Source organism: Phragmites australis, chromosome 19 (assembly GCF_958298935.1).
Source record: "Phragmites australis chromosome 19, lpPhrAust1.1, whole genome shotgun sequence".
Lineage (NCBI taxonomy): Eukaryota > Viridiplantae > Streptophyta > Magnoliopsida > Poales > Poaceae > Phragmites > Phragmites australis.
Genome location: NC_084939.1, coordinates 1,910,422 through 1,933,906, shown reverse-complemented (window position 1 = coordinate 1,933,906; position 23,485 = coordinate 1,910,422). Strand labels below are relative to the sequence as shown.

General features: G+C 48.4%; 1 protein-coding gene and 1 pseudogene across 2 annotated transcripts; both read left to right on the top strand.

The window, feature by feature from the left end:
* The first annotated feature begins 1,182 nt into the window (after nucleotides 1-1,182).
* LOC133899883 (uncharacterized) lies at nucleotides 1,183-14,502 on the top strand. Of its 2 annotated transcripts, XM_062340915.1 has the most exons (12): nucleotides 1,183-1,419; nucleotides 1,553-1,674; nucleotides 2,070-2,348; nucleotides 2,620-2,681; nucleotides 2,789-2,887; nucleotides 2,985-3,060; nucleotides 11,603-11,703; nucleotides 12,064-12,270; nucleotides 12,686-12,951; nucleotides 13,263-13,409; nucleotides 13,497-13,595; nucleotides 13,719-14,502. In XM_062340915.1, the coding sequence occupies exons 2-9, from the start codon at nucleotides 1,575-1,577 to the stop codon at nucleotides 12,710-12,712; spliced, it is 951 nt and encodes a 316-aa protein (XP_062196899.1). In that variant the 5' UTR covers nucleotides 1,183-1,419; nucleotides 1,553-1,574; the 3' UTR covers nucleotides 12,713-12,951; nucleotides 13,263-13,409; nucleotides 13,497-13,595; nucleotides 13,719-14,502. The 2 variants fall into 2 exon arrangements, with proteins under 2 accessions (XP_062196899.1, XP_062196900.1); XM_062340916.1 differs by lacking the exons at nucleotides 13,263-13,409; nucleotides 13,497-13,595; nucleotides 13,719-14,502 and having other exon boundaries at nucleotides 12,171-12,270; nucleotides 12,686-12,723.
* Nucleotides 14,503-17,781: 3,279 nt separating this feature from the next.
* LOC133901009 (putative F-box/LRR-repeat/kelch-repeat protein At1g11620) lies at nucleotides 17,782-19,426 on the top strand (annotated as a pseudogene).
* The last annotated feature ends 4,059 nt before the right edge of the window (nucleotides 19,427-23,485 follow it).

Sequence of the window (23,485 nt, the reverse complement as noted above, 5' to 3'; positions counted from 1 at the left end):
ACCTGCGTATTTTCGGTGTACGGTGTACCGAAAGTCAATTTTCGGTAAATGAGGTGCCGAATACGAATGCTAAAATTGTAAATATGATGATATATTGTCTATTTCGATAAATACAGTCACGTATATTATCTAATTTTGGATTTTGGCCTCTTTTATTATGTGGTACATAAATTGCATATTGTAATGACTGAATTTATAATTTTTTTATACGAAATTAGATGAGGATAAATTTTATATGAAAATTGTAGCACTCGACGAGATCTACAACTTTTTAGTTGAAATTCTTTTCATTTAAAGTAATTTAGATACTTAAATAATTGTTTGAAATTTTAGACATAAGAGATCAAAAGGAGTGCATATGCTATTGTTATCATTAATATTTTTGTAAGCTAAGTATCACTATTAGTTCTCTGGTGGGATGGTAAGGAGAGTTCGCGCGAGCTCAGATGTTTCGAGTTTGAGTGCCAGGAACCGCGGGCGTGTTTTTCGCACGAAAAATCGTGTGACTTGTGATTTGCGACGTCGCAGCCGCAGGAAATACCTAATCGGTCAAAAAAAAAATTGATAAAAAAATATCAATTCAAGAATCAATTATCACTCGGATAAGAAGCAAGATAGATGTACGAGACCACATCATCAGCAATATGTGAATTGAGAAACAACGTCAAGAGGATTATCCTTGTCGCTAGCTGTGTCCGGTTCAGATGCTTGAATCGAGTAAGGCAAGAATCATAGGAGCAATGGCGGTGCACAAGTAATACTGATGTAGAAATTGGACCTATATGGAATGGAATATATATATATAAATTATGTGTCTAAATGTACTGTAGCTTACTGTTACATCACACTCTAGTTATGATCTTAAAAATAATATAATTGTGATTCACAAGATAGGTCAGTTACTACAAATATATGTGTTCGTAACTTGGTACTTTCTCCAGTCATAATTATATATTTTTTATCATGTGATCGTAATTTGTTCACCTCTGCGCACACCTCCAATTACAATCTAAAAATAATATAGTTATGATTCATCAGTTATGATCTATATAATTATGATCATAACTTAACTATCTGTACTGTTGTAACTGACTATTTTTTAGTCGTAATTAACAGATATGGTAGATTAGTATAGTTGTGACTATCCACGAGATAAATTAGTGTAGTTGTGATCGTAACCGACCCCCGCCGCTTCTCCCTCCTCGTCAACCTCCTCGCCTTCGACCGCCCGGACGCGCTCCGCCGCTGCCTCCGCTCCCTCGCCGCCGCCCACTACGGCGGGGACCGCGTCGCGCTCCACGTCCTCCTCGACCACCGCCCGCCCAACTCGTCCTCATCGTCGTCCGCCGCACCGCTCGACCTCCCGTTCCCTCGCCGCTGGCAACCGCGGACGCCTCCAGGGCCCGACAGAATATCGAGGTTACCAGCTCCTTCGCCCTTGGTCCTCATGCTTGATGGATCAGACCAGCCAGGCGGAACTGCAACATTGCGTTCGCTTCTGCCGTATGCCTCGTGAAATTATCAAAAATTACTTTGTTTTCCCTTTCCCCAGCCTTTGAACTCGAGGTTAGGCGATGGATTTAGGAACGGAGAATCGCCTCGCAGCTTTGCTAGTGGAGGAGACGCGGAGGCGGATGCTGCAAGCGGACAAGAAAGGCGTGCAGGCCTATCAAGGTCTGTTTCCCCTCTCTTTTTTCTCATGCGCTTTGGCTTTGGTTCATTAGCAGAGCCTTGTTGTTTCCATCAATTCTGATATCAGCTCTGATGGTCTCCTGATTTAGACTGAGAGCTTAAATAATCTAATTAACTAGAATCAGGTACTACATGATGTTGTCTATTCCATTGTCTCACCAAAGTTTTTGTATATATATGCCTCAACATTTTAATGTCAAAATTGATCCGGTGTTAAAACTTGCCACAGTTCGAACCCCAACTGAGAACTTTATTTTTTAAGGGGAAATGGCAACTTAAAAGTTGCAGTTACCATCTACCTCATCTTGGTCTTTGCGTGATTCATCAATGTATACTTGTTCTCTTGCAAGAATCAATGATCCGTTGTATGGCTGCAGCTAATCGAGACGTGGAGGTTGATGGTATGTGGCGTGCCAGGGAGAAGGAAGTGGAGCTGGGGACGAAATTGAAAAGCAGAACTAATGGTCACACAGATTCAAGATGCAAAAAGCGCAAGATCAGCTCAAGAAGCCTACGCCCTGTCCCAAAGATTGAGCAAGATGGCAGACCTTGTGCTACCTCTTGTTCAGCGAGGTATTCACATAGCATCTCTTACTCAGACAGAGAGGATGGACTAGGAGATGATGAACTTGAAGAGTTTCTTCACTCAAGGTCAGGTACCATATTCGTACTACCATTTTCTGTCAAAACGATGTCCGTTATTTCCTTTACGAATCATTTGGATTGAGTGATTAACTTAATCACTAAACAGTTCAATGATTTTATGAATCAAGTAGATGGATCGGATCACATGATCTTCCTTTCATCTTATGTTTGCCCGTTAATAATCAGATCATTGCCTTACAATGATCTCATCTTGATGAAAATTGTGATTAGCCTATGCATTCTCTGCCATATGTGCGCTCCCCTCGCGATGTGGCTGCACAGGTGGATTTGGAGGGAACGTTGGGCAGGACCCGCACGTCCTCTACACGCTCAGCACAGTGCAGGTCCTCTGCCTCTTCGATCGGCTTGATGTCCTCGGGTTGTGTATGTTTTGCATTCTTCACTACACCTTCCCACCATGGATTTAATCGAACTGTTCAAAATTCTGAAGGTTTGCTACTCATGGTGGGTATTATCAAGCTTGATAATGATTGATAGAGTGCACTGGATTGACAAGGAAAAGCTTACAAAATTCATACTAAATTGTCAGGTAACTGTTAATTATTCCCACCTCTGCCATTTGGATAACCATATGTCCTTTGACTTAAGGATCAGTGCCAACTCTTCTTATTTATGCTGATCAGTAGGACCAAGAAAACGGTGGCATTTCAGATAGACCAGATAATGCGGTAGATATCTATCACACATACTTTGGAGTTGCAGGTGCATATATTCTTTCCATACTTTGGTATTTGTATCACAAGAATATTATATGTGGCACATGCACCTGTCTTTCCATGAAAGATAGTTTTGAACTGCATAGTTGCCTTAAAAAAATACTTATATAGTCTCTTCTCTACTACTTATCTGTCACACCCGGTTTTAAAGGAGGTAAACCAGATGTATTCCACATGTATGACAGGATCAAGTTTTTCATACATGTAGCGGCATCATTAGTGATAACATAAACTGTGTCTTAACAACGATAACATTCCTTACAAAAGGACCCGAAGGTCTGAAAGAAAACACTAAGAAATCTTCAAACGGCAGCAGAACTCACATCCATCCACAGGCGTTGTCCGGGGGAAACACCAGCCTAGGATATGGCCTTCAAACGACGCCTTCTTCCTTCTAGAATTCAGCATCATCGTCCGGGAAATCCTCGAAAGCTTCACCTTCTGAGCAGCATCCGGAAGTTGAGAGAGGGCAAGCGTGAGTACACAGAGTACTCAGCAAGTGGAGGAAAAATATGACATGTAGACATATGATAAGGAAAAGTTGACTTGGGGATTACTGCGACTATGCCCAACTAAACAAGACTCAAATAACCTAGCAACCTATTTACTAGATTAAATTCCAACAAATAAAGAACATAGCTCATCGGATTCCATCCGACTACCAAACTCACCAGATATCCCGTATCCGGCTACCGACTCATCGGGAGTACCACCACCCGACTACCCAAACCAACCCTTAGTATTCCCATCTAATCATGAAGAAGTCCAAGCAGCTCTTGACCGTGAGCACGACTCATCGATCAGTTTTATTAATCTGCAGAGTTTGCACACTTTACCCATGAGTCGTGATTCCCGTTTTGCTTTACACTTCCGAGGTGTAGAGTCGGGGTCTCACTACAAGGCCGTTACAAAGTACCTCCACATCTATAAGCACCCACTAAGGTTTCACCGCTAATAGGGATTCCATCCACTGCAGAGGCCCTCTCTTGTGCCATTTAACCGACCATTGGTGCGTACAGAATATAAAGGGCACTAATTACTTAGCCAGGTCGTACCCATATAGGCCTTATGGTTGTGCTGTTATGCCGGGTTACAGGTTTCAAGAACCGGTCCTTAGGATCCCACACAAGAACGTATACAATCCCTGCTGTGTAGCTCCACCTCATACTAGCCATCTAGTTGGGATCCCTAGTTCAAGTTACTACAAGATTACAATTCCCCAAATACTTGTTTCTTAGACATCAGTCAAAATTCATAATTATTCCAATCCCTGACTGCACTAGCATGACTACCCTTTTCATGTCCCAAGACCCAAAAGAGGCTACAAGGGATGGTCACACAAATTCTATTAAAAACCCTATTTATAGGATTTCATATTTAAACAAGCATGCAGCTAGGGAAAATAAATCTAATGTCCTATAATGGCATCAAAGTGGTCAAGAACACTTGCCTTCAAAAATAGGCTGCTCGAAGTCTTCAAAAGCTTGGTCCTGAACACTGACACTCTGCTCGTCTCCTAAAGCCAAAGCGCACACCGGAAAACAACAAACAAACAGCTAAGTAAAGCACACCAAACAAGGGCAAATAACTCTAAAAAGGCTATTAAAGGAAAGTACACGCTGCTACGATCTCGGGAGCGCGAAAATCACCTAAATCGGAGCTCGTATGAAAAAGTTACGCTAGTTTTACTCTACATGGGCTTTTCTGAAAGGTTGCAGGGACTAAGTTGTAAATACAGAAGGTTCTAGGGGCTTATGTGCAAAGTTCAAGGACCTATCTACAATTATCCTAAAGTTCAGGGGCCTAAATGCAATTATCCTTAAGTTCACGGGCCTAAATGCATAAAATGGCACTATCTAATGGTATTTTTGTGAAAACAGTAAAGTCTAAGGGTCTATCTGCAAGTTTACCTAATTTCAGAGAATAACTTGATTTATTTTTATGTTAAAAACCCTATTTATTGCGCAAAGCTGACATCACCGGCTGACATGGCGGCTGACTGGGCTCCAGGGTTGACATGGCTTGCCACGTAGGACAGGAACGCCCGTGGAGCGCTGACGTGGCTCGGCTTGCTGACTAGGTTAAAGTGGATACGTGGCGACTTCTAACTGGCTAGCAAAGGGGTACGGGGCTTTCTAATCTGGAGCGCTCATCTAAGATCGGACGGCCGAGGCTGATCGGGGGAAAAACAGGGCCAGCAGCGACCGGAGAACGGCGGCGTCGCCTCGGACTTCGCCGAAATCTCGCCGGAGACGCTCCAGAATGCATTACGGGCTACCATACGCTACGGGAAATGGCTCAAACGAACGAGGAGGGCACGGGGAGTCTCACCGAGAGCTTGTCGACGGCCGGGAAGGTCTTGGCGGTGGTCGGCGACGGGAATGGCGGTCGGAGTTCGGTGAAATCACAGCTGCGGCGACGGGACGACTCAATTGGCGGTCGGGACAGCTTCCTGGGGGGCATGTGGAGATAGAGGAGGCATCAATTGACCGCGGGAAGCTTCGGAGTTGGCTGACCACGGCGCGGGGGGGGGGGGGGCGGAGCTTACCGGCGGTCGGTGAAGTCTCGGTTCTGACGGCGGAGGGGCTTTGGCGAGCGGTGAAACGGACTCCACATGCTCCGGCGACGCTGGCGGTGCTCTCAAACGCGGCGAGGACGGCTCGGGCACAGCGGATTGCTCGGCGAGCTCGGCGGCGGTGGTGTTCGGGTTCTCGGCGAAGTGGGGCATAAGGGATAGCGGCGCTGCGGGGCTTTATAGGCGAGGGCATGCGCATCCGTTGCGCGGACGTGGGCGCGTGGGGCGGGGCGGGGCGTGCTAGCGAAATCGGAGTACGGGCGCAAGGCAGTTGCGGGAATGAAACGTGAAGTAGCAGAATATGTGGCCCTGTGTGACACCTGTCAGCGAGTTAAAGCTGAACATCAGAGACCTGCCGGGTTACTCCAACCCTTATGAGTACCCGAGTGGAAATGGGAAGAAATCAGCATGAATTTTATAGTGGGATTACCCCGAACCCAATCCGGTTATGATTCTATATGGGTCATAGTAGATCGGCTAACAAAGGTCGCTCACTTTATACCAGTCAAGGAGACATACAAGGGACAAAAGCTCACAGAATTGTACATGTCTAGAATTGTGTGTTTGCATGGAGTACCTAAGAGGATAGTATCTGATCGTGGTACCCAGTTCACATCACGATTTTGGCAGCGATTGCATGAGTCTATGGACACCAGATTGAACTTTAGCTCAGCTTACCACCCGCAGACCGATGGGCAGACGGAAAGAACCAACCAGATTCTAGAGGATATGCTGAGAGCATGTGCCTTAAAGAACGGAAAGAGTTGGGATAAGAACCCCCCTTATGCAGAGTTCTCATATAATAATAGTTACCAAGCCAGCCTGAAGATGGCCCCTTTTGAGGCACTATACAGAAGAAAGTGCAGGACCCCACTATTCTGGAATCAAACCGGAGAGAGCCAAGTGTTTGGCCCAGAAGTTGAGATCATAACCGGATTGGGTTCGGGGTAATCCCACTATAAAATCCATGCTGATTTCTTCCCATTTCCACTCGGGTACTCATAAGGGTTGGAGTAACCCGGCAGGTCTCTGATGTTCAGCTTTAACTCCCTGATAGGTGTCACACAGGGCCACATATTCTGCTACTTCACGTTTCATTCTCGCAACCGCCTCGCGCCCGTACTTCGATTTCGCCGGCACGCCTCGCCCCGCCCCACACGCCCACGTCCGCGCAACGGATGCGCATGACCTCGCCTATAAAGCCCCGCAGCCCCACCATCCCTTCTGCCCCACAGCGCCGCCATCCCTTCTGCCCCACTTCGCCGAGAAGCCGAACACCACCGCTGCCGAGCTCGCCGAGCAATCCGCCGCTCCCGAGCCGTCCCCGTCGCGTTTGAGAGCACCGCCAGCGTCGCCGGAGCGTGTGGAGTCCGTTTCACGGCTCGCCGAAGCCCCTCCGCTGCCGGAACCGAGACTTCACCGACCGCCGGTAAGCTCCGCCGCCCCCTCGCCGTGGTCAGCCAACTCCGAAGCTTCCCGCGGTCAATTGACGCCTCCTCTATCTCCACATGCCCCCCATGAAGCTGTCCCGACCGCCAATTGAGCCGTCCCATCGCCGCAACTGTGATTTCACCGAACTCTGACCGCCATTCCCGTCGCCGACCACCGCCAAGACCTCCCCGGCCGTCGACAAGCTCTCGGTGAGACTCCCCGTGCCCTCCTCGTTCGTTTGAGCCATTTCCTGTAGCATATGGTAGCCCGTAATGCGTTCTGGAGCGTCTCTGGCGAGATTCCGGCGAAGTCCGAGGCGGCGGCACCGTTCTTCAGTCGCCGTTGGCCCTGTTTTTCCCCCGATCAGCCTCGACCGTCCGATCTTAGATGAGCGCCCCAGATTAGAAAGCCCCGTACCCCTTCGCTAGCCAGTTAGAAGTCACCACATGTCCACTTTAACCCAATCAGCAAGCCGAGTCACGTCAGCGCTCCACGTGGGCGTTCCTGTCCTACGTGGCAAACCATGTCAGCCCTGGAGCCCAGTCAGCCGCCATGTCAGCCAGTGATGTCAGTTTTGCGCAATAAATAGGGTTTTCAGTATAAAAATAAATCAAGTTATTCTCTGGAATTAGGTAAACTTGCAGATAGACCCTTAGACTTTACTGTTTTCACAAAAATGCCCTTAGATAGTGCTGTTTTATGCATTTAGGCCCGTGAACTTTAGGATAATTGCATTTAGGCCCCTGAACTTTAGGATAATTGCAGATAGATCCTTGAACTTTGCACATAAGCCCCTAGAACCTTCTGTATTCACAACTTAGTCCCTGCAACCTTTCAGAAAAGCCCCTGTAGAGTAAAACCAGCGTAACTTTTTCATACGAGCTCCGATTTAGGTGATTTTCACGCTCCCGAGATCGTAGTAGCGTGTACTTTCCTTTAATAGCCTTTTTAGAGTTATTTGCCCTTGTTTGGTGTGCTGTACTTAGCTGTTTGTTTGTTATTTTTTGGTGTGCGCTTTGACTTTAGGAGACGAGTAGAGTGTCAGTGTTCAGGACCAAGCTTTTGAAGACTTCGAGCAGCCTACTTTTGAAGGCAAGTGTTCGTGACCACTTTGATGCCATTATAGAACATTAGATTTATTTTCCCTAGCTGCATGCTTGTTTAAATATGAAATCCCATAAATAGGGTTTTTAATAGAATTTGTATGACCATCCCTTGTAGCCTCTTTTGAGTCTTGGGACATGAAAAGGGTAGTCATGCTAGTGCAGCCAGGGATTGGAATAATTATGAATTTTGACTAATGTCTTAGAAACAAGTATTTGGGGAATTGTAATCTTGTAGTAACTTGAACTAGGGATCCCAACTAGATGGCTAGTATGAGGTGGAGCTATACAGCAGGGATTATGTACGTTCTTGTGTGGGATCCTAAGGACCGGTTCTTGAAGTCTATAACCCGGCATAACAGCATAACCATGAGGCCTATATGGGTATGGCCTGGCTAAGTAATTAGTGCCCTTCATATTCCATACGCACCAATGGTCGGTTAAGTGACACAAGAGGGTCTCTGCAGTGGATGGAATCCCTATTAGCGGTGAAACCTTAGTGGGTGTTTATAGATGTGGAGGTACTTTGTAACGGCCTTGTAATGAGACCCCGGCTCTACACCCCGGAAGTGTAAAGCAAAATGGGAATCACGACTCATGGGTAAAATGTGCAAACTCTGCAGATTAATAAAACTGATCGATGAGTCATGCTCACGGTCAAGAGCGGCTTGGACTTCTTCATGATTAGATGGGAATACTAAGGGTTGGTTTGGGTAGTTGGGTGGTGGTACTCCCGATGAGTCGGTAGCCGGATACAGGATATCTGGTGAGTCTGATAGTCGGATGGAATCCGATGAGCTATGTTCTTTATTTGTTGAAATTTAATCTAGTAAATAGGTTGCTAGGTTATTTGAGTCTTGTTTAGTTGGGCATAGTCGCAGTAATCCCTAAGTCAACTTTTCCTTGTCATTAGTCTACATGTCATACTTTTCCCCACTTGCTGAGTACTCTGTGTACTCACGCTTGCCCTCTCCCAACTTCCGGATGCTGCTCAGAAGGTGAAGCTTTCAAGGATTTTTCGGACGATGATGCTGAATTCTAGAAGGAAGAAGGCGTCGTTTGAAGGCCATATCCTAGGCTGGTGTTTTCCCCGAACAACGCCTGTAGATTGATGAGAGTTCTGCTGCCGTTTGAAAGTTTCTTAGTGTTTTCTTTCAGACCTTCGGGTCCTTTTATAAGGAATGTTATCATTGTTAAGACATATTTTATGTTATCACTAATGACGTCGCTACATGTATGAAAAATTTGATCCTGACATACATGTGAAATACATCTGGTTTACCTCCTTTAAAACCGAGTGTGACATTATCTCTACTATTTAAAAAATACCTAATGGTTCTCGTATCCTCTTTTGTCCTACCTCCACATCCTGCCCTTTCCCACGTTCTGCGCTCGCTCCTGGCCCATACCACGCCTGGCTGGTTTTAGAGGAGTCAACAATGTTTATCGTGTGCTCTCCGTGACGGGTGGACGCCACGTGTGGCCGTCCTCCTGCTTCATGGGAGGAGCCGTCGTCATGCCACATGAGTGGAGGAGCCAGCCGGTGAAGTCATTACCGAGGTCGGAGTAGAGGTGCGCGAGATCGACAGGCGGTGGGCGACGCAAATTGATCTTGGATTGGAAAAAACCAAAGAAAAATACCGATCAATGACCAGCAAGAGAGAAAACCCCGATCAACGGATCGGGAAAAGACTCTCTAGGGCGACCGATCAATATGATCGGCGGTGCGAACCCTAGGTATGGGCGGCGCCGCCCTTGACGGAGATAATAGAGATCGATCTCCCCAGGGGCAAGCGGTGTGGAAGCTGGTGGCGGTTAGGGTTTGTGGCCTAGGATTATAATCTAAACTTGTGATACCATATAAGAATATGAGAATAGATTTGGTGGAATTGTTGTGTATATTGTATTGAGCCTCTCGAGTGGTATAAATAAAGTATAGAGACTTGGAGGGCAAGGAGCCTCCTCGATACATATGGCAGTACGGAATTACAAATCCTAACTACCAAATATACTCTAACAAATTGCTCAGATACATCTGTGAAAAGACACTTACAAGCACCCATGCACACACACAAAAACACGTAGAGAGAGAGCACATGTTAGCATTATCGTTTCTATGGGATACTTGCAAATTATTTCATTACTCCGTTTTAAGGACGAGGCTCGGGCATGGTGCCTTGTGGGAGAAAAAAGTCTAGCATCTTTTTTTTCTCTTTCCTAGTTGGTTTCCTTTTCCTTTTCTTGTTTTGACCCCATAAAGACATTGTTTATTCTCCTCCTTTATTAATATAAAATTGGCAGAACTTCTGCCGATCTCTTTCAAAGAAAAAGGGCACATTTTGATTTGGTATGGTCTTTTAAATTGAACTTTGATGTATCGGAATACATAGTCACCAATTACAAAATCATGACCATATGAAAATGCACATTGAATATGTAACGATGAATCATTTTTTGTGTCAATAAATGTGTATATTAAGTTAGTTTAAACAAAAGAAAAGAAAAGAAAAGAAAAACCAGTACTCCGGTCAGCAGCAGTGCTAGTCATCCGATGATGGCACGTGGATCGATCCAAACCGCACAAACCTTCCTTCCCAACCCCAAGCCTCCATTCCGTCTCGTCTACCACCTCTCTCGCTCGCTCTCCCCTCCCAAACCCCTTCTCCCACCGCAGCGGCGACAGCAAGCCATCGCCCCCTCCCTCCCTCCCTCCTCCGCACTCGCGCGCATCCGCCCCACACGTGCGCCGCTTGCCATGAACCTGATGCGGGTTGCAGTCCATGTTCTTACCCCGCCGCGGCCTATAAGTATGCCTCCCCCAGTTCCCCGCGCGCATACGCTGTTGCACCCCCGCTCCCACCACCGACTTGGAGCAGCAGCGAGAGGCAAGAAGCCAAGAACGAAGTGGAGGAGGGAGCGCGGGGAACGTTCGCTGAGCTCCAAGAAACCGCCGGATTTAGCCGCGAAGAGAATTGAGGTTCTTGGCCCGTTCCTGCGGATTCGCTCGGGGTTCGGTTTCTTGGTAGGAGTTGGTTCTTGGTGGTTCTGAAATTTGTGCCGTTTCTTGAGAAATTTGCTTGAATGGTTTCCCTAGTTTGGGAATTTTCGTGCTGTGACGAGTGTTCTTGGTTCTGTTAATTCGTTTCTTGCGACCATGTTTCAGCGATCAAGCCTTTTGCCTTCGCTGCGCATTCTGATCGTGTTTCACCCGTTTTGTTCTGCGCGCAATGCTGGTTGTTCTTGGCTTGTGTCTTGCGGTTCCCTTCGGGTCTCGGGTCTTGGGAGGCGTTGGTGGTGCTAAAATTCGAGAGATTTCGTGCGGGGTTTGATCAAATTGTGTCTCTGGGTTGGGAATTTGGGTAATTTAGTGTGTGTCTCTGAGTTGGATCGCTAATTCGTTTCTTGCGACCTTTTTTCAGCTATCAAGCTCTTGAGTCCGCTGCGCAACCTGACAGCGTCCGATCCGTTCGCCTCCCTCTTGTCACGCGGATTGACGAACAAAAGACTCGGAAGCTTCCAGGTACAAATCCGATGCCCAATCCGCATTACTGCAATTAGTGGAACAAGTCAGTGTTGGTTAGTGCATGGTTCTTACTCCCTGAATTCTTGCTACCTTACAATGAATTCAGATGGAGCAATGCCCATGACCATTCACAAGTTGTTGCAATTTGTAATTGCTCAAGTTATCGTCTTCCTGCACTATCCCATCGAATGCTAATTCAATTATTGCACGAATGCTTCAAGGAAGCATTAATTAGGGACTGCTTGGTTCATCTTTTTGTTTCTGACTACTACATTGTAATGATTCGTCATGTAGCTCTGTGTCTTTGCGGTTCTTGTTAGATGGTGGTGGTACTAAAATTTCTGAAATATCGTGCAGAATTTGTTCGAGTGGTGTCTCTGGGATGGGAGTTTGTGTGATGTAATGAATGACTTGGATTCCTTTGTTCTGCTTAGGCCGCTAATCTGTTTCTTGAGATGTTTCAGTGATCAAGCCCTCGCCTTCTCTGTGCAACTGATTGTGTTGCATCCATTTGACTCTCTTTTCTTGTGTGGATCGACGAACAAAGAACTTGGAAGCTTACAGGTACAAATCCGATGCCTAATTCACAAGTCACTGCGATCATTAAAGCATGTCATTGCCTTTTCCTTAACCATCTGAGCGAATGCCATCTGCGTGTTTGCACAAATGCTTCGAAGAAGCAGTTAGTTCGTTAGTTCATGTTTGCTTCATCTAGCGATGCAATGTCCTAAGACCTTGCAATGATTCAGATATGCTACTGTTACTGTCTTTACGCCGTTGCAGTTAGTTCACAAGTTGTTAAATCAGAGCTTGTACAAGTGCTTCGTCTTGCATCTCACTGTGTTCTTACTCCTGATACCTTGCAACAAATGCTTCAAAGAATTAAAGTGTCACTTCTTGCCTTCTTTGGCTGTTGTCATCTTGTTGTGACTGTATGGTCTTCTTCTTTCTACTTCTAACTTCTATTGCCATTGATCAGGGACATGGAACCACCTGGACGTCCTGACAAGTCCCCAAGTTACCCAAGCTTTTCCTCCACGGGCCAAATGACACTGGTAGATTCTAGTGACGACGAGCCCTGGCTTCATCTGACCTTGGGACCTAGTAAAATGGCTCTTGAGGAGTTCAGGAGGATACACCATGAGGAAGCCAAGCAAGAAGCTGCTGGACATGCAAAAGCTTCAACCGGTGATAATGTTGACCACTATGAGACGGTGTTGTCTCCTATAAAGAGAATAGTTTCAGGTACAAATCCCATTTCATTGTTAGTGAAATTTCGTTGGCCCATTAATTTAAATGTCTGACAGTAGATTTTGCATGGATACTATAGAGAATTAGCAATTTATTATTTTCATGGAAATGTCGCTGAAAAGAGATCCTGGAACGTACTAGCTCTGTTCATTATGCAGATTATTGTCTTGAAAAATTTCAGAAAAGTACAAATCATTTGAATACTACAAGCATTTGTATTTCTTTAGTTATATGATCAAATGGGGGTCTTCATGCTGTTGTATCCCCATGATGTCCTGAAAGTAACTGAAGCTTTTCCTCCGCAGGCCAAATGACACTGCTTGATTCTAGTGACGATGATCCCTGGCTTCATCTTACCTTGGGCCCTAGTAAAATGTCTCTTGAGGAGTTCAGGAGGATACAACATGAGGAAGCCAGGAAAGAAGATGCCAGACATGCAAAAGCTTCAGTCGGTGATAATGCTGACCACTATGCCTGCTTATTTATTTCGTCACGTTGGTTCTTAACTTCTTACATACTGTGATGCCTTTATGTTTCAGAGATGACTTTGACTGGACCTAAGAAGTTCTATTGCCGATATTGTGCCAAGTCATTCGATAATGCTCAAGTTCTTGGTGGTCATACGGGTAACTGCAAAAGTAAGATGGCAGTTTCTTGTATTTGTCTTTCTGTAGTTATCGGATGAAATTGTATGTGTATGCTCTTGTATGGATGCTTTAAGTTAAGCGATTTTCCATATTCGGGTTATTTCTTTGTTGCAGAAACGGCTTCAAGTGGAAAGAAGAAGTTGTACTGCAAGCACTGTGCTAAGGACTTCCCTTCTTCATCAGTCCTCGGAGGTCATATGGGTCGCTGCAAGAACCTAGCAAGGCCAATTGATTTCAGCAATCCTCTTGTCGTACAAGAGGAAAAACAGGAAACTGATGCCAGTACCCCTTACCTTGGTGCTGCTGCTGTCGTGACCCAGGAACAAAACCAGAATCTTGCTCTAAATCTTTCATTTACTTGTGACAATTCAGCTAATGAAGACGCTGACTCTGAAGACCAGCCTTGTGGAGCAGGTCACTCCCCTGAAGGTACACCATGAGAGGAGCTCTGCTTCTGTGGATCGCTATGGAGTTTGCACTGAGGTTCCTGTTGAAGAAGAGAAGATGGAGCTGAGTCACTATGATGGTGTTGAGAGAAGACACTCCAGTTTTGTCTATAGGATCTAGTGACACTATCTCTTTTGTGTTGTTGAGAAGAAGTCAGCATCTGGTGGGTTGTTTGACGGACCACTAAAATTGTAGATGTTAGCTTAGATGAAACCGTTGGTTTAACCTGTATTGTTGTTGCCATTTTCTGGTTAACCACCTGATCAATCTTTAGTTAGGCTATTGTTGATAGGTTGACAGGTTGTTGTGAACCTACATGTACAAGGCACTTTGCCTCGAGGAAAGTTTAACCGCTATTCGAAGGTGAGCCGAACCGTCGGGAAGCATTGCTGCTATGCGCGTGGTTCACTGATGCAGGCAGGACGAAGCCCGGGACATTAACGGTACTTGATTCATGTAGCGCAGATTTCTCTCCATGCAGGTGTGCGCTAGATTGAGGCGGCGCGCTTGCCAGTGGTGGAAGAAGGTGGTGGCGGTGGCACGGCGCACGGATTAATCAGCACAGCCCAGCAAGGCCGGGATGCCGGAGGTGGTGGTGGCTGCTGGCAACGGCGGCCTCTCTGCATTTGGGTTTCGTTTCGGACTCCTGGTCTCGGCTCTCTGTCGTGGAATAACGAACAAGATGGATGGAAGGAAAGGAATCTAACGTTACCTTTCTTTTATACCAACGCTGGAATCTCATGCGGCCACGTCACTGTTCAATTACAGCCGCACCATCTACCGATCGGCTCAATCGACCCGTTCTTAGACCTGCTGCCTCTTCGATGCTTTGAGGCCCCTCCCTATTCACAGAGAGGAAAAGGCGCTTCTGCCTTCTCCACGCAGGCATCGAGACGAGAAAAAAAAAAGGATTGCTATAACTTGCCCGGGTGATTTCTCACTCAAATCGCGCGATTCTCGCACTCAACCATGTGAGCGCGCTGGAGTTAGGGGCTGGGGTTGCCGGAGCTCTGGTGTTCGGCGGGCTTAGAAAAGGGGTTAGGGAGAGGGAGGTAGATTAGGCGGTGGTGGCGAGAGAGACGGCGGGGCGGCGGGAGACGCCGGCCGCAGGTGCGGGAGACAACCGGTGGGCCAGGTCGGGGCGGGGGCGTCTGAGTTGACAGGTTAGCGCGGCGAGGGCGGACCCGGCGGTGGGAACGGTGGAGGAGGGTGGGGGAGCGGGCGAGCGCAGACAGTGGGAGCAGACGGCGAGAGGTTGAAGAAGCAGCCCAATCGTCCGATCACAAGATCCAACTGTAGGGAGTTCGGGTGAGAGGAGGCAATTTTTTGCCGGGTGAGCCATAAACAGCGCCATAAAAATGCCGGTCTTCCCTTCGCCACCATCACCTTGCAGGAAACGAATCGTCTGTAGTCGACGGAGTGAAGGTAGAGGCGCACAGTAAAATGAGTCTGTGTGAACAGTGATTCACAGCCGAAATGTACTGTTCATTGAAATGTAGCAATAGTATTGTACCAACTTCGTCAATTTTTACTGTTTACTGCATACTATATCATTAAAATCTGAATCCGATCCGTTGATTTATGATTCAACGGTGCATAATAATTTAAAGTCACCTGACTCCACCAGAGTGAAGTCACCTCGCAGCTCCCAGCTCCGCCTGTTCTCCTCCTCTCCCATCTTTGTCTCACCACTGCACGCCCCCTGCACCTATTCCTCCTCATCCTCCACCCCCTGCCGCCCGTGCGCCCTCTCCTGCCACTACCCTGCTCATCCATCGCTCCTCATGCCCCGGCGGACTGCCCCAGTGCCCTCCGCGGTAGCTGGGATCAGGAAGGACAAGGAAGACTTTTCTGTACAAGGCGTTGCTCGCAACGATACGTGGGCAAGAGAAGATTGTCGTGGCAACAACTACGTCCTGTGTTGCAGCTTCAATAATGCCTGGAGGAAGAACCTCACACTCGCGCTTCAAGATACCACTGAGTGTTGACGATGGTGCGTTCTGCAGCTTCACTAAACAGAGTGGAACTGCCAAGCTTCTGCGGACGGCTTCACTCATTATTTGGGACGAAGCCTCCATGACTAAGAGACAGGCGGTGGAGGCGCTGGACAATAGCATGCGTGACATAATGAGCCGACCAGAATTGCTGTTCAGTGGAAAGACAGTTGTGTTTGGTGGAGATTTCAGGTAGGTCCTCCCTGTTGTCCGAAAGGGGTCAAGGACTCAGATAATCGATGCGTCGCTGCGTAGGTCGGACCTATGGGATTGCATGCGTCACCTATAACTTGTACGCAACATAAGGGCACAGAGTGACCCGTGGTTTGCGGAATACCTACAGCGCATCGGTGGTGGCACTGAGGAGGCCAATGGTGATGGCGATGTACGTCTTCCTAACGATATATGTGTGCTGTATACAGGGGAGGACACAGACCTTGATAAACTGATAGACAATATTTTTCCAATGCTTGATGATAATATGTCGGATCCAAACTACATCACCTCGAGAGCCATCTTGTCCACATGGAACGATTGTGTGGATCAGATTAATATGAAGATGATCGGTCGCTTCCGAGGGGAGGAGGTGGTGTATCACAGCTTTGATCGTGCAGAAGACGATCCTCATAACTACTACCCCCTGAGTTTCTTAACTCGTTGACACCTAACGGGCTGCCTCCACACGTTCTGAAGCTCAAGATGAATTGTCCTATCATATTACTTAGGAACATTGACTCTGCGAACGGACTTTGCAATGGGACGAGGCTGGTGGTCCGAGGGTTCCAAAGAAATGCCATCAATGCAGAGATTGTACTGGGGTAGCATGCTGGAAAGAGGGTTTTTCTGCCTCGGATTCCCCTGTGCTCCTCTGATGATGAGATGTTCCCTTTCCAGTTTAAAAGGAAGCAGTTTCTTGTCAGGCTCAGCTTCGCCATGACAGTCAACAAGGCACAGGGGCAGACCATCCCCAACGTTGGTATTTACCTGCCCGAGCGGGTGTTCTCTCATGATCAGTTATACGTTGTACTATCTAGAGCCACCGCTAGAGCGAATATCAGGATCCTCACCGTCCCAACTGATGACAAAAAAAAGTACTCAAAGCAAAATAGGACATACACGAGGAATATCATCTACAGAGAGGTTCTTACGGCATAGGCGAGGTCTAGAATCTCATGTAGTGTACATTTTTGCTTTTATCAGGAATATTTTTTATTCTTAAAATTGGCTGCTTACAAGATTCCTAATGAGGCTCATAATTCAGACATTGTATTTTTTTTTTTCATCTTCAATGTAATTCCTGACTCTGAATTAGTTTTTGTATATGCTTGATATTATCTTATGTAATATTTATTTTCGTTACAACGCACCGACACTCAACTATCTTTCAAAAACATTTCCTCCTGGCGCGCTCATCCTCTCGTCTGAATGCCGCCGCGAGAGGCGCTAACGTCCGGACCAGACGGCGGCTGAGGCTGCGGCAGTTCATGCCCCAGCAGTCACGCATGTGATTCCTGATGCGGATTCTTACCACACGTACGTCACGGATTCCTACACAGCACACGTACTGACGTACAGCATGAGGAGCTGAAACCGACTCGGATTCCTACACGGCCGGTACGTGTGATGCGCCTCCATGATATATACGAGGAGTGCACCTCCATGGCTGCATCGATCCGCATTGCACACGTATGTGGGGAACTTGTTAGCTCGACCAAGAAGCATCCAATCCGGCCAGCATGGCGCGCCCCGAGAAGCGCCGCCGGATAACGGCCGCCTCCATACCGGACGACCTGCTGATCTCCGAGGTCCTGGTCCGCCTCCCGGCCAAGTCCCTCGCGCGCTTCAAATCCGTCTGCCGCTCCTGGCGCGCCGGAATCGCCGACGCTGCCTTTGTCCGCCGCCACCTCGAGCTGTCCCGCGCGAGGCCTCCGTCCGTGCTCGCCATCCCCCGCGAGGTCGATCCCGACGAGTACCAGGCGACGACCGGGGAGATCAGCTCCACCGCCTCATGCCACCAGGACAGGCGCCGGGCAATACCGAGGCCGAGCTGATCTTCGAGAAGGCCTGGCCCGAGGGCATCACACGCTTGATCTTCTCCGCGCACTGCGACGGCTTGGTCGCGATCGCCACAGCCACGGACAGGGTGTTCGTCTGTAACCCGGCCACCAGGGAGTTCGTCGCGCTTCCGCTTGGCTGCCATAACGCCGAGTTAGATCATTCTGAGCTGCTGGTGCCGCCGGTGGCTCTCGGTTTTGACCGATGGCGCAACTGCTACGTCGTTGCCAGGTACTTCTATCGGATATACGGCGATATATACTTCGACGAGGTCACTGGCGAGTACTTTCAGGTCTACAACATTGGCCACGAGGTCTTCACGCTCGGCGGCGACTCATGGGAGCTCACCCGAGGCCCACCGCACGCCGTCGGAATTCAAAGGCCAATATGCACGCGACGGGCCTTCTACTGGCACGCCTACGAGCCACAACCACGGCTGATGCGGTTCAGCCTGCAGAACAGGACGTTCGACGTGGTCTCACGCCCTCCGGCCGGCTGGAACCCCCTTGACGACATGACGGACCTGGACGGGAAGCTGTGCTACGTCCACGCCGCCGCAGAGGCGTCGTTCCAAGTCTGGCTGGCAGACGACGGGCCTAAGCAGCTACAGTGGTCGCTGCGCTGCCGCATCGATCTCCTCGACCCGGTCCCCAATCTCAACTACAACTTAACGCCGGTAATCGCCGATGGGGACGAGATGCTGGTATTTGTAGGCAACAGTAAGCTGTTGAGGTACAACGTGCCGAACAAAGCTCTGGAGGAAGTGGCGGATGTGGAAAAGGAGCTAGGGTTCAAGCGACCGAACGGAACCAAGTATATCGACTCTATAGGCTATGCCCTGCCTTACTTGGAGAGTTTGGTCTCGCCTAGTACATGCAACTATTGAGCACACCAAGCTGAGCTGAGCCACAATGATGGTTAGAACCGGAAGACTCCATATCATTTCTTTTGTCTACGGTAGCTAGTTTCATGTTTTGATATTGACGATACATACTATCGTTTTGTGATCTTGAGCAACCCATTGAATGTGTGCTTTCTGCTTGCTTCATTGGTGAAGAAGTTTTGTGTTTTCCAGTGGCATGTGTTAGACTTGGTGCGTGATCGAACTCTCTAAACGCACGCCAACACAGTGGAAAGACATAGCGAACTTGTGCTGCGAAAGCGGCAGCGTTTTCTGCATTGTATTGCTTAATTTAAAGGACTCCCTACTGGCCGAACGTGGCCTCTTACATGCGCGCCATGACTCACAGCATCCAAGCCATCAATGGTGTGCCCACGACCCGCTCCCGCGTGAACGACGCGCACATCGAGCTGAACTCGCGTTGAACCGAGCAGCTGGCCAGCGCCTAACTACCCAAAGCAACTAACAAACTAAATTAGATACTTGCGCACAGGATTTATTCTAACATTTCTCCTCCTAATCCCTGATGCGCCTACTAAACTTGAATGATTCCGATCCTAGAACGCAATTCCTGGAATCGAACACGGCTGAGTGGCTTGGTGAAGATGTCGCCGAGCTAGTTCTCCATGCCAATGAACTTGACGTCAATCTGCCCGCACTCTGCACATTCCCTTATGAAAAATAAAATTTTGTATCAATGTACTTACTTCGATCGTGGAGTACTGGATTCTTGATCAATGATATGGTGGACTTGTTGTCCAACTTTGAGGCTCGGCGCGCTGAACTCTACACCAAGGATGTCAGCCAGTAGATATGTAGAGTCTCTCTTCCGGGTGGAGACCACGAAAGAGTAAATATCATACTGTAGCTCAAGCTTGTACTCCACGAGTGGCTTCTAGCCTGACGCTCCCCAGGGGCCCCCGCATTGCCCTGAAGGCCTACTCGAGAAAGTCGCAAGTCGTTCGCTCATCCTCCTTGAGTTTGGAGCATTGAGCGACGAGCGTGGCCATCTCGTGTTGAAGCTCGGTGTTTTCCCACTGAAGTGAGAGCCTCACCTCCTTTTATTCAGCCACCAGACTCTCCAGCTCGGTGCACCTGCTGTTTGCCGCCTCCTTCTCGGTGATCAATTTTTTAATGGAGGCAGGGAGGCTGGCGACAAGGGAAAGCAGGTCTGAGGCAGGAGCGGGCTCCATGACAGTCTCGGCAGATGCATGGGTCACAACAAGTATTCCTAGCATCAGAGCCACTGTTGACGTTGGGGCTGGAGCATCTTGTAGAGATGCTAGAGGAGTTATGACCGGGGTCATTGGCATGGTCGAGGACCTACAGCGACAACTGAACGCTGAGTCGAGAAAGCACTCAGAGTAACTAAGCCCAACCAGAGAGCATACCGTGTGGTCGGAGGGGTGAGCACAAGTCACGTCCTCATGAAACCACTGAGTTGACCTAGCGGGGAGGAGGGCATAACTACTGTCGAGCCGCAGGTGGCAGTTATCCCACAAGGGTGTTTGGACGCCTCTGTGAAAGTCTAATCCTTCGCCGGTCTCTTTCTCCCTTACGTGGAGGACTGGGTAGTAGTAGTCCGGTCGACCCTAGCTAGCTCAGTGCGAGGCTGGTCACTCTCCTGTGCACCGTCACCACTCACAAGGCCTCTGACCGGGGTCAACAGCCGACGGCAAATAGTCTGGTTGCCTCTGGTGGCCTCAGGGAGAGGCTAGTCAACCCTTTGCAGATCGGCATAGCTCGCAGAGCCTCTGCCCATGGTTGATGGCTGACTCCGAGCAGCCTGGTCATCGCTGTGACTAGATTGGTGGCCGACCGGGACGGTGGGTCGAAGGAGTGGTTGATTGGGCGCCAGGATTGATGTCCCGAACAACCTCCATGACCTCATTGATTATTGGACACAGGATGTCGACCTCAAGAAGACCCAGCAGCGGCACAAACCATGAGATCCTAACTTATAGAAAGTCTCTAGGGCGGGAAAACTAAAAATACCAAACTTACCAGTTTGAGTCATGCCCTCTCGGGAGTAGGGAGGTCACACAGTGGAGGAGCGTCACGCGGAGGACCATCTTTCCTCGGGGCAGCCGACATTGGGATTTCGACCCGCAAATCGATGGCCTCATCGATAAGATCTGGACGATAGGGATACTTAAAAGGTCATACACCTAAACAAAAAATGTCAGGGCTACGATTGTAGTGTTACCTACAGAACTCTCCCAGGTATCGTCGCCTGGCCCGGTGTACTGGAATGCCAGATGTGCTCGCCTCCGCAAGGGGCATAACCAGTGCTTGATGAAATCACGAACAATGTCTGATCCTGTCAGCCTAGCCTCTCCAAGCTGCTTGACCTGTTTGGCGAGGGTCAGTAGCTCTGGGGTTGTCTATGGTGCGCTCCCCCAGTTTTTGGTGACCTGTGCCACTATGCTTGGCACGCGGAGGTTGTTGAAGGAGTCATCTGCCGTGAGGTAAAACGAATCATCCCTCTAGCCCGACCATGACGACTTGAGGCCCATCTTGACGTAGGAATCTGCGATGCCATCATGGAGACGGAACCCGCAGCTTCCGGTGGCTGGCTCGGTCATTGATTGACAAGTGTAGAAGAACCAAAAGAGGTTAAGACACGGTTCGACCCCGATGAAGTTCTCGCACATGTGAGAAAAAATGCTCGGCATGATAATGGAATTGGGGTTGAGGTAGAGGTGGCAGATGTCGTAGAAAGAGATGACGGTGGTAAAGAAGTCGAAGAAGGCCGGCACGAGGCCAGCCAAGAAGAAGGAAATGAACATCACGATCTCGCCCTGGCGGGGAGCAGGCATGCTCTCCCCAGTGAGATACCCAGAAGACTAGCGGCGAGGGAGCAGGACGGCATCACACATCTGCTTTAGCCTCGCTGCATTGCACTTAGACTTGGGAAATTTGGGCTCATGTCGGTGCATGCCATCGGAAGTCAGCAGAGGTTGTTGTATGGGTGAAAACGGGGATAGAGACGAAGGGCTCTGAGTGCAAAGGCTTGTGGGCTGGGGGAGATGATGAAAGGATCTGCGGCAAACCAGCGGCACTTCAATTTTAAGGACCGTTGTGGAATCTCAACCGCCGTGGGTCAGGTCTATTCGAAATTTGAAAAACCGTGTGTGGGGAACCGAAATCCCTTGGGTCTGGTGGCATTTAATGTTTCTCTCTTCCACGCTCTCTCTCTCTCTCTCTCTCTCCCTCTCTCTCTCTCTCTTAACCTCCCCTCGGGATGCGGTTTCCTGGGTCTACCACGAAAGTGAGCTATGTCGACGACCACTCCTTGGGAAACTTATGCTCACCTGGGGCTCAGGTGGTGCGACCAATTACGACCGTGACCACACGACGTGAAGTGACCATAGACCCTTGTAATGAATCACTCAGTCCACCACACCCACGATGGAGCTTGGAGGCTACTGTCGGTGTATCAGATAAGGGGTGCCCTGTAAGGGAGACCCCCGCATCACCAGTTGTCAGCCAACGGAAGATATTTGCAGGACCACAGCCTCACAGTGCAACCAGGGCGGGGCTCGAGCGACCTACCCCTGGTCGTAGAAGGAGACCCTACAACCAGCCCTCGTTGGTCGCGGGGCAGGTACTCACCTAACCTGTCAAATCGCATTTAATGTCGTTCACTTGAGTGTTTTCCTTCCCCAGGCACTCCCTTTCGGTGAGCCAAGATGTGGGTGGGTGCAGGGTTGCAGCGACCAGTCCTGTAGCATTTAATAATACGGGATGGCTTCGCATGCATGCGTGGCGCCGTTCGACTGATGGGACGCGTGGCGCCGTGGCGATAGGTGTAACACCCTAAATTTTAAAATTTTGCAATAGTTTAAAATTTGCTAGAATGAAATAGGAGTCGCAGATTTTGTTCTACTTACAAGAAAATTAATTTCTAAATTTAATTTGCCATAGGTTATATTTGTGTTTGATGCATTCATGCCGTTATAGTTGCAATAGGGTTTTTATGCATGGGAAATAGTTTGCAAAGATTCACTAGAAGTCGATCGTTTAAATCCTTTTGAAAATTGCTCAAAATCTTAAAAGAAAAAGGCATTTCAAAATGTTAAAATGCTTCCTGGGCCAAATTCTTTCTCCCCGGCCCAATCTTTTCCTTCCCACCTCTCTTTCTCTCCCTCCCCGCATGGGCCGTCGGCCCCTTTCCTGCGCTGGGCTGCGCCCCGAGCTGGCCCCTCCCCGCCTTGTGTTCTCCGCCAGGTGGGCCCGACCGAGCCTTTTTTCACTGATTACAAAGTGATTTTGGATATACAATTATCACATAGACCATAGGCTAAGTATTCCTCTATTTCTCTTCTAAAACTCTAAAACTCAACTCTCAAAATGGATGGTTTAAGAAGATTCTCACATCCATCCTCTCATATTTATAGGCATTACGAGCTTTCTTCTATCCTAAATTTTCTAGATTTCTTACGTCTCAAGTTTACTAAATTGCTTATATCTCAAATAACCTA